Source organism: Lissotriton helveticus, chromosome 8, assembly GCF_964261635.1.
Source record: "Lissotriton helveticus chromosome 8, aLisHel1.1, whole genome shotgun sequence".
Taxonomy (NCBI): Eukaryota; Metazoa; Chordata; class Amphibia; order Caudata; family Salamandridae; genus Lissotriton; species Lissotriton helveticus.
Genome location: NC_136069.1, coordinates 1,045,083,599 through 1,045,097,182, shown reverse-complemented (window position 1 = coordinate 1,045,097,182; position 13,584 = coordinate 1,045,083,599). Strand labels below are relative to the sequence as shown.

At 45.6% G+C, this 13,584-nt stretch overlaps 1 protein-coding gene across 1 annotated transcript in view; it reads right to left on the bottom strand.

The window, feature by feature from the left end:
• MSL3 (MSL complex subunit 3) overlaps positions 1–13,584 on the bottom strand; it is a 176,263-nt gene that overhangs the window by 101,932 nt on the left and 60,747 nt on the right. The window contains exon 5 of the mRNA XM_078657908.1: positions 6,741–6,829. Coding sequence (XP_078514034.1) covers positions 6,741–6,829 — 89 coding nt within the window. The remainder of the gene's footprint in view (positions 1–6,740; positions 6,830–13,584) is intronic.

Genomic DNA, 13,584 nt, shown 5'->3' with positions numbered 1-13,584 from the left:
AAAATACTTCAAATGGCACAGAATTGTGAGTCCTGCATGCTTCTGAATATTCCCAGATGCTCCTCAGCGAAAACCGCTCTCGCCACCTTGCATTGGCTCACTGTTCAGGAAATAATTCAATTCAAGGCCCTTTGCATACAAATAAGTCATACTCTGGAAAGGGCTCGCTTCTGATTCGTCCCTTTATCCAACCCTATCGGCCCAACAGAGCCCTTAGATCTGATAAAGGTTTAATCTTAGTTCCCAGGATTAAACGATCATGGAGTGGAGGACGACTGTTTACATATAAGGCAGCCAGGCTTTTGAATAATCTTCCCCTCCACATACGCTCTGAACCTGATTATCTCAATTTCAGAAAACTACTGAAAACCTTTCTCTTTCCTTGATCTCCTCACAACATAAATGGCGCCACAGCGCTGGGATGCCTCCGGGTAACCACGCGCTTTATAAATCTTCTTTCATTCAGAATGCAGAGCAATGTCATACATTCATCCCAGTACAGAGATATGGGCCTAAATGTGTTTGTCTTTATCCCTGAAAATGCAACAAATCGAATGATCTCCCTAAGAATAGGATTCAGGTTGATATGCAGGGCACGAAAATAAAGTGTCCTATCATCAGCATATGGCGAAATCAGTAGGTGTTGGGTTGGGTATCTGAGTGCTTATTCTCTATGCCTTTGACGAAGCACTGCCGCTAAAGGATCTGCTACGAGAGCAAACAGGAGGGGTGACGGGGGCACCCTTGCCTGATGCTTTGTGAAATGGGAAAAGAGCTAGATCTGCTGCCGTTGATCTACATAAAGGCTCTCGGTTTGCTATAGTGTAGGGCGATCCAGGACAGAAATGTAGTGGGGAAACCCCCTCCTCCTTAGCACCGCAAACATATAGTCTATCGGATCGAATTTTTGGTGGCATCTAAAACAACTGCCACCTCAGCTAAGTCAGGGTCGATATCTTGAATCAGAGCAAAGGTGATACGCAAATTTTGGGAGGTGGTGCGTCCTTGTATGAATCCCGTTTGATCCGGTAGGACGAATCTTTCCATTAGGAGACTCAGCCTGTTAGCCAATGCCTTTGCTAATATCTTTGTGTTGCAATTAATTAAAGACAATGGCCTGTAGCCTTCACACGCTGGGGCTATTTTGCCCGCTTAAGAATGGTGATGATCGATGCTTCACGCATGGCTAGGGGGGAGGATTCCTGAGTCTCTTGCCTCATCATAGACTGCTTTTATGATGGGGACCAGCGTTTTAGCACAGCATTTATAGAAATCGGCAGGTAGGCCGTCCGAACCAGGGGCCCTCCCGGATCTTAGCTGCATTATAGCCACTCATATCTCCTCTGCCTCAAAATCCGCTGAGAGGAATTCCCAAGCGCTAGATCTTCAAAGTAACTATCTACGCGTGTACCTTCCGTCCTATGCATCGTGTAAAGGGAAGAGTAAAATGCAGAGAAGGCACCAAGGATACTTTTGGTGTCTTGGCATACTGAACCGTCAGTGTTTTCAACTGCTAGTATATAGTTAGAGAACCTGGGGATACGTACTGTTTCCACCAGGGCTCTCCCCAGTCTCTCATCCTATCCGTATCTGCGGGCGCAGTGGTATTTAGATCTGAAGAGGTCTTTTTGTTCTGCTGTTTCTTGGTATTTCGTTATCAGTTCATGAAGGTGGGCCTGAAGGTTGGCCTGCTATTAACCTTTCAATATATATGTTGAGTGTGTTTCAATGGCCTTAATGCCCGTTTCTAAATGCTTAAGCTGCCGTCTGATGTCCCTTGGAATCCCTACTCCCTTTGCGATGCACATGCCTCGCACAGTGTCATTGAAGGCCTCCCATACGCAGGTTTATGTAGAAACCGATTCTAGATTCCTTGGAAAGAAATTGCATACTTCCTGATTCAGTTCTGTACGGAAACATTCATCTAGGAGAGCAGTAGCATGGAGTCTCCAAGACGAATGGGAAAACCAACACCTGGAGGCCGCAGTTTCAGCAGCACTGTGGAGTAGTCAGAATATGTCCGTGCAAGATGAGCTGCATCAACAATCCATATACCCAGTCCCCGCAATGTCAGCCAAATAGTCAATACGAGAACAGCTGGAGTGCACGCTGGAATGAAAGGTGCCTACTTGACACAAAGGATGCAACACCCTCCATGCACCAAATAGCTGGTGGGCCGACAATTTCCACCAGGCACTTTCCTGCTCTAGCTTGAGGTGCTGGGGTGTGATGGGAGCGATCTATGCTTGGGTCAAGTGTGGTATTAAAGTCTCCTCCCCATTTTAGGTGTGTAGAACCAATATCTAGGATGAGTCCCCATAGTTTACTAAAGAGGGTAGGATCATCTACGTAGAGTCCGTAGCAATTCAAAAGTGTGACGGAGTGCGTGGCTAAGTGTCCCCACATGACACAGTATCATCCCTGGGGATCCTGCAAAGCGCCGGATATTAGACATTAGATTTAAATAATATGGCAGTCCCTTGAGCATAAGTTGAATAGGAGGCAAAGCATCTGTATCCAGGGTCAAGGTGTATCTCTTGTAGCATAGTTATTTGTATGTTATGCCTATCCAGATACCCTAATATGTGCCTGCGCTTTCGAGGGTCCCTGAGGCAACGCATATTTCAAGTTAGCAGGGTAATAAAGGGGCAGCTTGTTTGGGGGGGGACATTGGCAATTTCCTTGGGAGCAGTTTGTTGTTGTCTACCATCCGTGGTCATTCTGTATTCCTGGGTTAGTCTAAGTGTTGTAAGGGGTTAGTGAGAGCATATGCAGTTATGGGCAAACCTCTCATTTCTTTAACCCCTTCCCACCCCCCCTCCCACACCAGCAGCCCGAACTCGCTGGCAAAAATGTCCCCATAATGTAACCCAACAAAAGCTGAACAAAAGAACAGTCATTTCAAATGCCTGAAAGCAGGAAACTGCCCTACACAGAGGACACCAGCTAGAGTAGTGGTAGGGGAGAGTAGAGGGAAAATTGGAAGTGCAGTAGAAATTAGGTCAGAATAAGGGGGTGAAGAGAAGAAGTAGAGAAGAGGGGAAGGGTGAGAAATACATCATTAAAGAGAAACAGCAAGTATGCCATTCTAAGGGGGAATTCCTGCTGGATGGTACCAGCTATAGTTCTCATAAGAACGAGGGTGCCCGAGATTCAGAGAATTAGTGGAGACTGTCCACAGTCTTTACTGCCACTGAGTATTTTGTTTATAGCATATGGTGCATTTCTTGACTGAGGTGAATATCTTCCAATATGACTATGTGCCCTTTATAAGGGTTTCTCATTGAGGAAGTACTTTAAAGTAGTGGCTTCACTGAAGTGAATATCATCCAATGTGATTCGGTGTCCCTCCATAATGGTGTCTCATTGAGGAAATACTTTAAAGTAGTGGAAAAAGAGAACGGGGATATTAAAGATTTGATAATATTCATGCCTGAGTCTATTTGTTAAGTGCCAATGCAGCACGGAGTAGTAGGTTGTCTGAAATGTAGAGTTCCGGAAGGCGTCAAGCCAACCAACTATCTTGTCTCTGATAGAGGATAAGTTGGACTAGACCTGCGGCTGGTGTCACCAGTCTGAGCACCTCATCTGCCCATTCGCTTCAGGTTTTCTTGGGTCTGCTGCGGTGTAGTGAAAAAATTGTGCTTTTCACTGAAGGTTATGCGTAGCTTTGCCAGATATAACATGGCGGATGGGATGTTGGCCTGCCGCAATCTCCGCTTCACCAGGAGGAACTTCTTGCAAGCCTCTTGGACTGCTATTGTAAAGTCTGGGTAAATGGAATTGCCCCCATAGTTCAGATTGCCCTTTGCCCGTGCCAATCTTAGTACCATGTCCGGGTAATTGAGAAGCCTAGCCATTATGGGCCAGGGGGATCACATGGAGGTGGTTTGGCGGTTAGCGCTCAGTGTGTCCTCTCTGCCACCAGCAGCTTGGCGAAGGATGTGGCCCCAACAGATCTAACAACATGGCTTCTATATAGTCCTCCATATGTTTTATGTTCGTAAATTCCGGGATTCCTATGAAACGGATGTTGTTTCTGTGCGAGCGCGCCTCTAAATCTTCATTTTTGGCAGAGATAACCTTTAACAGACGCTCCATGTCATGCAGCTTTTCTCCTTTAGTTGTGGCCTCGTTCTCTATATGGAAAATTCTGTGTTCTTTATCGCCGATGCGTCCCTCATGCTTCTCGAGTCATTGCCTGATATAGTCCATTCGCATGCTCATGGAATCAATCTTGGATTCAATTGATGTGAGGCTCTGTTTCATAGTAAGCAATAAGGACTTCACATCAGCTTCTTTTGGTGGCGCAATCGACTATTGGCCGTGCAATATGTTTGCGTTTGTATCTCCTAGGGGGTTTTGTGACGATTGGCTTCAAAGGGCAATTTGGCTTGTTTTGTTTCGGTTCTTCTCATGTTGCCCAGGTCACAGCAACAGTGCCTGGAGTGTTAGTGGCTTTGTGGGCAGAGGACCAGTGTTTTGGAGGTGCTACCACTGCAATTGTCAGTCAGGATGCTCACCGTTCTAGGCAGGTCCATATGGACCGAGTTATCAATGGGGGCCCTCTGGGGTTCTTGCTAGCAAACTCATCACCTCTTTCCTCGCCGGTTCCCAGGGTAGCTCTTACCTCCAAAATGAGTGGGCCTATCTAGTATCCAGCACCGGGAGTATTGTGTTCGCCTCTTCCCTGGTGCGCCAGCTTTGGTACTATCAGTGTCAGTATCAGCGAGGACTTCACCAGGACTCAGTCAGTAACCTCCGCAAGGCCTGCTTCCGTAGAGTGCAGGTTCAGCGCCCCGCCTCTCCGCGAGCTCAGCGATGGGCTCTGCAACCCGAATTCACGGTGAGCCTCTGAAGGTGCTTCAGGTGTACACCCCGTAGATTCTTTGTGCAGTGTGTAGGCCTCATCACTCGATGCAGGCATCCACACATGCCTGATTCAATGTCAAGCTCACAATTAGGGCAGCACCTTTCACAACAGGATTATTGCGTTCAGGGAGAGGAAATACTATTAAGGTGCATTACCAAAAGGTAGGCCATGCAGTTCAAACACCCTTCGCACCATGTGTCTCGGCCTCTGGGTCGCAGCGGTTATTACCTGCAGTGATTCTCAGTCTTGTATGGAACAGGTTAAACAGAGACAAACTTAATTCTTAGTGCATCTACCCATACAACTTTACCAGTATAACGTAGAACCCCTTCATATTTGTCAGAGAAACTCTGACACAGAGTGAGCATAAAAGACTCGATGAGTTTGCCCTGCACAATGAAGATACTGGCGAAGGATCACCCCCATGATACAGCATGCCACCAAAGGAGGGTGTCTGTCTTTAAAAAATAGAAAAATGTCTATCTAAATCTAGAAACTCAGATCATGTAGTGGTGTGTAATTCCCCAAGCAACATAAAGCCCCTGAACAGTAACACAAGGAATTAATATTCGACAACTTCTTGAAACAGAGCTTACCAGTCTCATGATTTCAGCATGTTGTAAGTTTAGGGAGGCAGTAGAGTAAAGGCCCTTTAATATCCACCCCCTCTCCACTCAGTTGTAGGGTACCCTAGTTACAGGCTGACCCAGAGTCTGAATAGTGCATCCATTCACCATGGCAAGCATGAGGAAATTGGAATTATTTGGGCTATAGTTTTGACATACGGGATAACCCCCCCTCCCCCGCCCAACCCCATTCTACCTTTTCCTTAAAGCACCACCCTTATCCAACTTCCTAGGGAAATTATCGATTAACCCCAAAAGAACAGAGTTTGTCCCTCTGCCAGGTTGAAATCCTGCCTATAGAGAGCCCACAAGGGTAGTGGATTCTCGAAAATGAGCAAGCACAATGCTCCTGAATCGTTTTGGATAAATAAATGTTTTTTAAAAAGGTCTTGAAATTAACAAATTGCATAGTGGTTGATTTTGTCAACTGTAGAGACATTACTGAATAGTGAAGCACCTCTTGTTATGAGCATGTAGCCAATGAGGCATTAACTGTTGAAAAAGGGCACAATTGACAGCTGGATGACCTACAGTTTGATTAGATACTATTTGTGTATGGAGGATACAAAGGTGGAACCAAGATCTGAGTTTTGTAACAAAAAGTACATCCGAGTAACTGTCATTTTCCAGGATAGCTGGGAACTGTAGTTTTCAATAATTTGCTTTGCAGACAAACTACAAGAAATAAAGAATAGGATAACGAACACACAGACCACTCTCCATCAAAATGAAGAGTTTGGTGATTATCCAAAATTCTACTTCCAGAAAAAAATGTTGATTTTGGAACATTTTCCGATGAGTCAATTTCCTATTGTTGTGGAAAAATCAATCTATACATTTCGCATTTTCATACACCAAGTAGAGGTTCTTAATGCTAATTTGCAAAATGCGGATTATGTTTTAATTTGATGTGCAACTAAAGTCTACTGAAATATGGAGCCTATGCTATATCCGGGGGTGAGACATGGCAAGCAAAACACAACATACCTACTGTACTTTTTCTACAAAAAAGGATGACATATTATGTTAAATATTTAATACTTCAATATCTGAAGTGAAATTGAAGTCCAGGGATCCACAGCTATACTTTAGGAATTACCAATCATTAACAAGTCCACAATTCGGTACAGGTTCTATTTTATAGTGCTTTTTATTGTGGCAGAAGACCCGATAATCATTTACATTCTAACTAGAAGAGAAACAAATTGCAATACATTGACAAATATGTGGAACATAAATACCATTTCAGGCTTCTCTTCTATGTCACTTTCTTCACTTTTTATTTCTTCATCGGTCCCTTCGTCACTGTCATCAGAAGAACTGCTCACAGCTGAAAAATATGGATATACATATCTTCATAACAGAGTATGCTAGACAGTACAAGTGTCGAAATTGCATAGAACAGCATCTTGTATTAACATTCTTTAACATAGCTGTTGTTCCTACTAAAAAGCACGTTTTTAATTATGTAAATACATGTCATGAACCAGCTTACATTTTGAGAAACAGACCCAAATTGTGAATTGAAAAAGAACACTCATCCTAGCCATTTATTATGGAGTGCTTTATATAGAAATAAACTAGATCAGGAGTAAGGAGCAGAACTCCTCTGCCTCACATGCTTGCTTTGGCAGAATTTCAGGGAACTCTCCTAGTGGTAAATGCTTTGTAAATGTGATGTAAATGTTTTTGAGCTTGTAAAGTGCACTGCTACCCGTCCATAGGTCTCCTGGTGCTGTATAACTCTGGGGAACCCATCCTGGCTTTCCCTGTGGGATGGTCCTTTGCTGGGAGTCCCCAAGGTGGAGCCAGGCATCCCCGGAATTGGTGGGGCCGTTGTGGAGATTAGGCAAGCTAATGCCCAGAGTTGCCGAGTGGAACCCCTGATTAGAGTAAGCACCGAAGCGAGAATTATCGAGTCCGCTGACCAAGGTCCACGACCCTGCCTCGTCGGGAATTGAACCCTGGTCCCGGGCAGACTTCTACTCTCGGGCCTGCTGCCTCTAACCAGTGAGCCACACTACTCCGCTTTCATTTTACAAATCTAAGTTTCACAACGATGTAATAGAATTGAAGAAAAAGGGTTTAATAGACATGGACTACACCACATTTCAGTGTTAAAAACTATGTTTTTAAAGATAAATGTTTCATCAAACAATCAGCAACTGTCCGCGGGTTTACCCCAATATGTTCTTCTAGGTTCTTCTAGTTTCAGTTATGTACTTTGGTGTTGTGTATTGATTCTCATCATTTACAACACTTAGAATATAGATCCCTTAGCCAAACATTTGATTCAAATTCACTGTGTTTCTACATAGAACCCACTAAAAGTACCACAAATCAGTTGTCTTCATACTAGCTACTGCATACTTTTGACACCCAACATCCCAAGTGTTGAAACAAAGACAACATCAGTACACCCGCTCACCTGAAAAATAATTTGCTGTCGTTACTCAAGTCATCAATGGGAACTAGTGAGGGATTAAAATTTAGCGTTTTCCTTCCTAAAGACTTGCACATTCAGCATGTTCCAAAATGTAAATGCAAGTTTGGCAGCGTAGTGGAGAACGAATGACATTTACAGTCAGTTTGGGAAAGGAGTAAATAATGTCTGATGAAAAAAAAGGATAAAGTTACTTTTATGGCTCTTCATAGAATATATCAAAAAGAGGTATGTTGTGTAGTGTGTCCAGGTATCCCTTAAGACTGGACAGGGCTTGCTTCAACAATCCCATGATGCTCTTTTAAGGGGTAGTGTGGTCGAGCAGCCTTAGGCTTAACAAGGAGTTTTAGACATTTGTTGTATACAGAGTCAATAAGGACATCCACACCAATAAAGAAAATAACACTTATTGTATATAATTTTAGGCACCAAGAACTTTGTTTTTGGAAAAGTACTTAAGGTAGAAGTTTTGATGAAAACAGGTCAATACATTTGTATTGTCTCTATCGCGGTCCTGTCTTCCTACGGGGAAAACACATATACTGCGCATGGGGACTTAGCAGTGACTTACAGGACCAATCATAGACTCCTTCCTTGAGGTGGTGATACAACTAGCTGCCGCCTCCTCCAAATTTATAGTGTTGGGGGATCTCAACCTGCATTTCGATGATCCCTGTGATGCAGTGGCGAGAGAGCTACAAAGTATGTTGGGTGCACTTGATTTGCATCTTGTTAACGTCGGAGCTACCCATATTAAAGGTCATCAGCTGGATGTGGCTTTCACAAACTCAGAGAATCTTCAAGCCCTTCAGCCTCTGCCTCTTCCCTGGACAGACCATTGTCTAGTCCCCCTTATATGGCAGTTGGGGAAGGGGAGAGATCTTGTACCTTAACGGTATTCAGTTGAACGGCTCTGGTCTAGGCTGCCGGTGGATAACTGGGCGGCTGAGTTAGCGAGAACCTGTCCTCCTTTGGTCTCTGACCCTATCACTGCTGATCAGCATGTGGGAAATTGGCTGATCAATTCCCTTGACTTGTTAATTCCGGAAAAGAAAAGGCCCATTAGGGAAAGAAGAGCCGGTTCCGCTCCCTGGTACACCCCTGAACTTAGGGATCTCAGAACACCCTGTAAAAGATTAGAAAGGGCATGGAGGAGAAAGCTGACGGAAGAAAGTCGAGAACACTACAAGGCATCGATGAGGAAGTATAAAGCTGCCTTGAAAGATGCCAAAAGAAGCTATTTCAGTGATAGGATTGATAGGGCGAGTAACTCATCAGGGGAATCCTTTAAGATTTTTAAGGAACTGCTAAAGTCTCCGGTTCCTCCAGTCGTGCACGACAACCCCCAAGAAAAATGTGAAGAGCTGGCAGACTTCTTCCATTCCAAAATAGAGAAGATTCTGGCTTCATTGCCTGCGACATCTCAGAATCTGGAGATGGACTCTAGCCCAGGAATATGTCCCTTTGAGTTGTCCTCTTTTGGCCCTTTTTCGGAGGAGGAGGTCGTAAAAGTTCTGAAAGGGATGAAGAGCGGGTCTCCGAGTGCCCCGGTGCCCATGAAATGGCTCAAACAAGTGGCAAATACTATTTCTGCCCCGCTTACAGATCTTATCAACCTTTCCCTCTCCCAGGGCACGGTGCCGCAGAGATGGAAAAAAGCAGTTGTTAAAGCACTGCTGAAAAAACCTGGCTTCGATCCCTCGAATCTGGCCAATTTTAGGCCTATTTCTCTTTTGCCCGGCTTTTCAAAAAACGCAGAAAAAATGGTTAATCGCCAGCTCTCGTACCACCTAGAATCCCATCATTTGCTGGGAGACTCCCAGACGGGCTTTCGCCCTGGTCAGGGGACGGACACGGCCTTATTGGCAGTGGTGGAGGAAGCAAGGAGCATTCTTGATACGGGGGGGTCAGTGGCAGTGATCCTCCTGGACCTGAGTGCTGCCTTTGACACCGTGAGTCACCAGGTGCTCCTCCAACGACTGTCAGAGGTGGGTGTCACGGGGATGGCCCTCAAATGGCTTGAGTCATTCCTTTCTGACCGCTTCTATCAAGTCTGGGAAGGGGCAGAGCAGTCGACCCTGTTCCCTCTTCAATGTGGAGTCCCGCAGGGCTCATCATTGAGCCCTACCTTATTTAACGTCTATATGACTCCACTTGAGAGAGTGGTCTCCCCTTCAGGAGTGAAGATCATCAGCTATGCTGATGATACTCAGCTGGTTGTAGGCCTTACCCAGCTGGCGGAACAACCAGAGGTTCTTCATGACTGCCTTGCCAACGTTCATCGTTGGATGTCCCACTCTGCCCTTAAGCTCAACGGAGAGAAAACTGAGCTTATGTTGCTAGGCAAATCTAGGCCTTCGCTTATCGCCAGTTGCTGGCCTCAGTCTCTGGGTGATCCACCATCTCCTAAGAAGGAGATTAAGAGCCTAGGAGTATGGCTGGAGGAAGACCTGTCCTTTAGGACACATGCCAGGAAGATCGCAGGGGTGTGTTTTGGCCTGCTGCGGTCAGCGCGCAAGGTGCTACCACTGCTCCCCAATCCTTCCAGGAAGCTTCTGATTCGTGGTTTAATCTTGTCGAGACTTGACTATGGGAACGCACTGTTCCTTGGCGCTCCGGAAGCGACCTTTAGGACCCTTCAACAGGTGCAGAATGCAGCCGCTAGACTGCTGATGGAGGTTCCTAGAAGACACTCAGCTGCTCCGGCCCTGAAAACGCTTCACTGGCTCCCGGTTAAGGAGCGGGTGAAATTTAAAGCGTTATGCACGGCCCATAAAATCTTGCATGGTAGGGGCCCTTCTATCTTGTCCAATATGGCACGCCCCTATAAACCCACACGGCCACTGCGATCGGACCAAGGATGTCTTCTGCAGTTAACCAGAGTAAAAAGAGCTCGCCCTGGGGGCCGGCGTTTTTCAGTGCAAGTGGCGGCACTGTGGAACTCCCTGCCCTTTAAGATTCGTTCGGAGCCCAACATTCTGCACTTTAGGAAACTTCTGAAGACGTATTTGTTTCCTGTGTAGTGACTGAGTCTGAGCTTTCCCTTCCTTGTTCTGTTCTGCGCCGGGATGCCCCTGGGTAACTGAGCGCGCTACAAATTTCATATAATAATAATAATAATAATAATAATCTTCTGAAGTTAAGATAAGTATGGGGCAAGGACCAAGGCTGCACAAACAGGTCACTTGAGTGGGCTCTGGTGCATCTGAGTGCCGAGGGGCTTTTTGGTGTCTCCTGCCCCCTTGGTTTCAATGGGAAGCAGTCCCAGGCAAAAGATGCTGTAAGTAGGGACTGGGGAGGAGCAGTCCGGCCTAACCAAGAGCGGGGCTTAGGTTTCGAGCATCTTGGGAAAACAGGAACACCATTGGTACACAGCAATTCTGGCTAGGGGGCAAGTGTGCAGTGGGGCTTTGTCCAGCAGGGTCGAGCCAGGAATACTTTTGGCGTTTGAGGGGGCCTGCACCAAGAGGTTGCAGGCGGTGACTGGGAATCCAGTCTGGGCAAACCCAAAATGGGGTTTGACTCTGGAAGGGTTTCAGGACCTCGTTGGCATCATTGGCAGGGTGCAGGGGAGCAGCTTCGCTACTCCACATGAAATCCTGGTTGCTTCTTGAATTGCTGACAGTCCTCCCAAGCTTTTGGATGCAGAGCAGCTGCAGGACGAGTCGACTTTGGTGCAATTGTCGGGGACAGCAGGTCAGTTGCTGCTCCTAAGTTCTTGCTTTTCACAGCTCCTCAGTGGCCTTCTTCTTAGGTCAGTAGAATCTGCCAGGGCACCCCCAAATACTGGATTTAAGGCCATTAAGGGAGTGAAGGACGGTAGCCGATGGGGTACTTACCTGTGGGGTCACTACACCCCCTATACCACCGCTTTCTGTGGGAAGTGGGCCTTACCCTGTCCCAGAGTTCCTAATTCTGCCATCATCATGATGGCAGAATTTTCCCAAAGGAGAGGCATATCTGGCAGCTCATCTTAGGGGTGTGACTGGCCTGGTAGTGCACCACGCCTCTCTGCATATCTAATTCCCTGCCTGTCCAGGTGCCAAAGGGGCCTTGGGCAGGGGGTTGGCATTTCCCCTGGCTGGGAAGCCTTGGTCGCAAAATAAAGGCGGCAGAGGCCTTTAACGCCTCTTGCCTAGATATGCTGATTACTTAGCCATCCTGCTTTGAGGACGTGACAACACTGGAGGGCAGAGCGGGCATTTTCTCAGCCCTCAGACACTGTAGGCTATCACCTGCAGGGGGTCAGAAACCGGTCTGTGATGTCAGGCTGGTCCACACCAGTCAGCCAGCACACTACAACCTAGTAGGTTTTCAGGAGATACCTCCAGGGTGCCCTCTGGGTGCATGTATTCATAAATGCACCACTGGAATCAGTGTGGGTACATTAATACAAGGGTTTTCATACCTAACAACTCATTTTTTACCAGTGTCCAGCACATGCACTTAAAATGGCTTCCCTGTTCACTTGTGATATCTACGAATTGACTTGGACATCACAGTGGCAATTCTGCTCATGCAGATATGTCAACAAATGTAGTGCAGTGCACCCACCTTAGGGCTGTAAGGCCTGCTGTAGGGGTGGCTTACCTACACTGCAGACAGTGTCTGCAGGCCTGGCACATAGGGATATTTTTCATGTCATGGTTTCACTTTTGTTAGCCCCAAGACATGCAGCATGCAATGGCAGTTTGCATGTTGGTCCTACGGCGTCTCTCAGGGTGGCACAACTCATGCTGCAACCCCTGATGACCCTGTTTAGCCTCCCTGCCCTAGGTACCTGGGCAGGCTTCAAAAACTCTACTCGCCCACTCGCAATTGTGAGTAAAACTTTAATCAGGTCAAACTATTTTTAGCACCTACTAGTCCCATCTGGTTAGTAAACTGAGGCTGTAAATGAACAGGTGTTGATTCAGAAAGTGAATGAGCAATAAATATGCCATTAAATCTTGTTTTTATCTTGACACATTTGCTTTCTTTTCAAGGAAAGAGGTCAAATGTCAGTTGATCATTGAACTAACTGCTGCTTGGAAAATTAGGTTTATTTTTCCCTATCTTACTAGATAGAGTTAGAGGGTTTTGTCAAGTGAGCTATATGAAGATACCAGTTATTTTCTCTAACACATATCATTTATATAAATAGCCTGTAAATTAATATTACAAATATATCAGGAATTACAAAAGCACATGTTATATTTAATTTGCACAGCGCACAGCTACTCGAAAGTGTCCCGGCGATAGCACATGTATTTGAAATTAAGAAGACGGATGCAAACAAAAAGGCAATAGGAGCAAAACAAAATAGAACACTTTACCTGGTGATGTGCAAATGACACATCTGCAGAAACTCCATTTCCAAACATTATTGTTTGTACACTGTATGGTGTATCAGTAAAACTGCATATCAGTGGGAAAGTTCATTTCAATGTAGAATCAGCTGATTACAAATGACAGTGTGCTACCACTTAATGCATTAGTTATGTATTTATTAAAAGTGATGGTTTTTAAACATGATTTGAGAAACATTCCTGCCCCCGCCATGATGGCAATGCTGTTAATGAACTAAGAAGAAAGTCAGGGGTCATGTGTATCCTATATGTGGCTAGATTTATATTATACATTGAAAAAAGTTTAGTCCATTC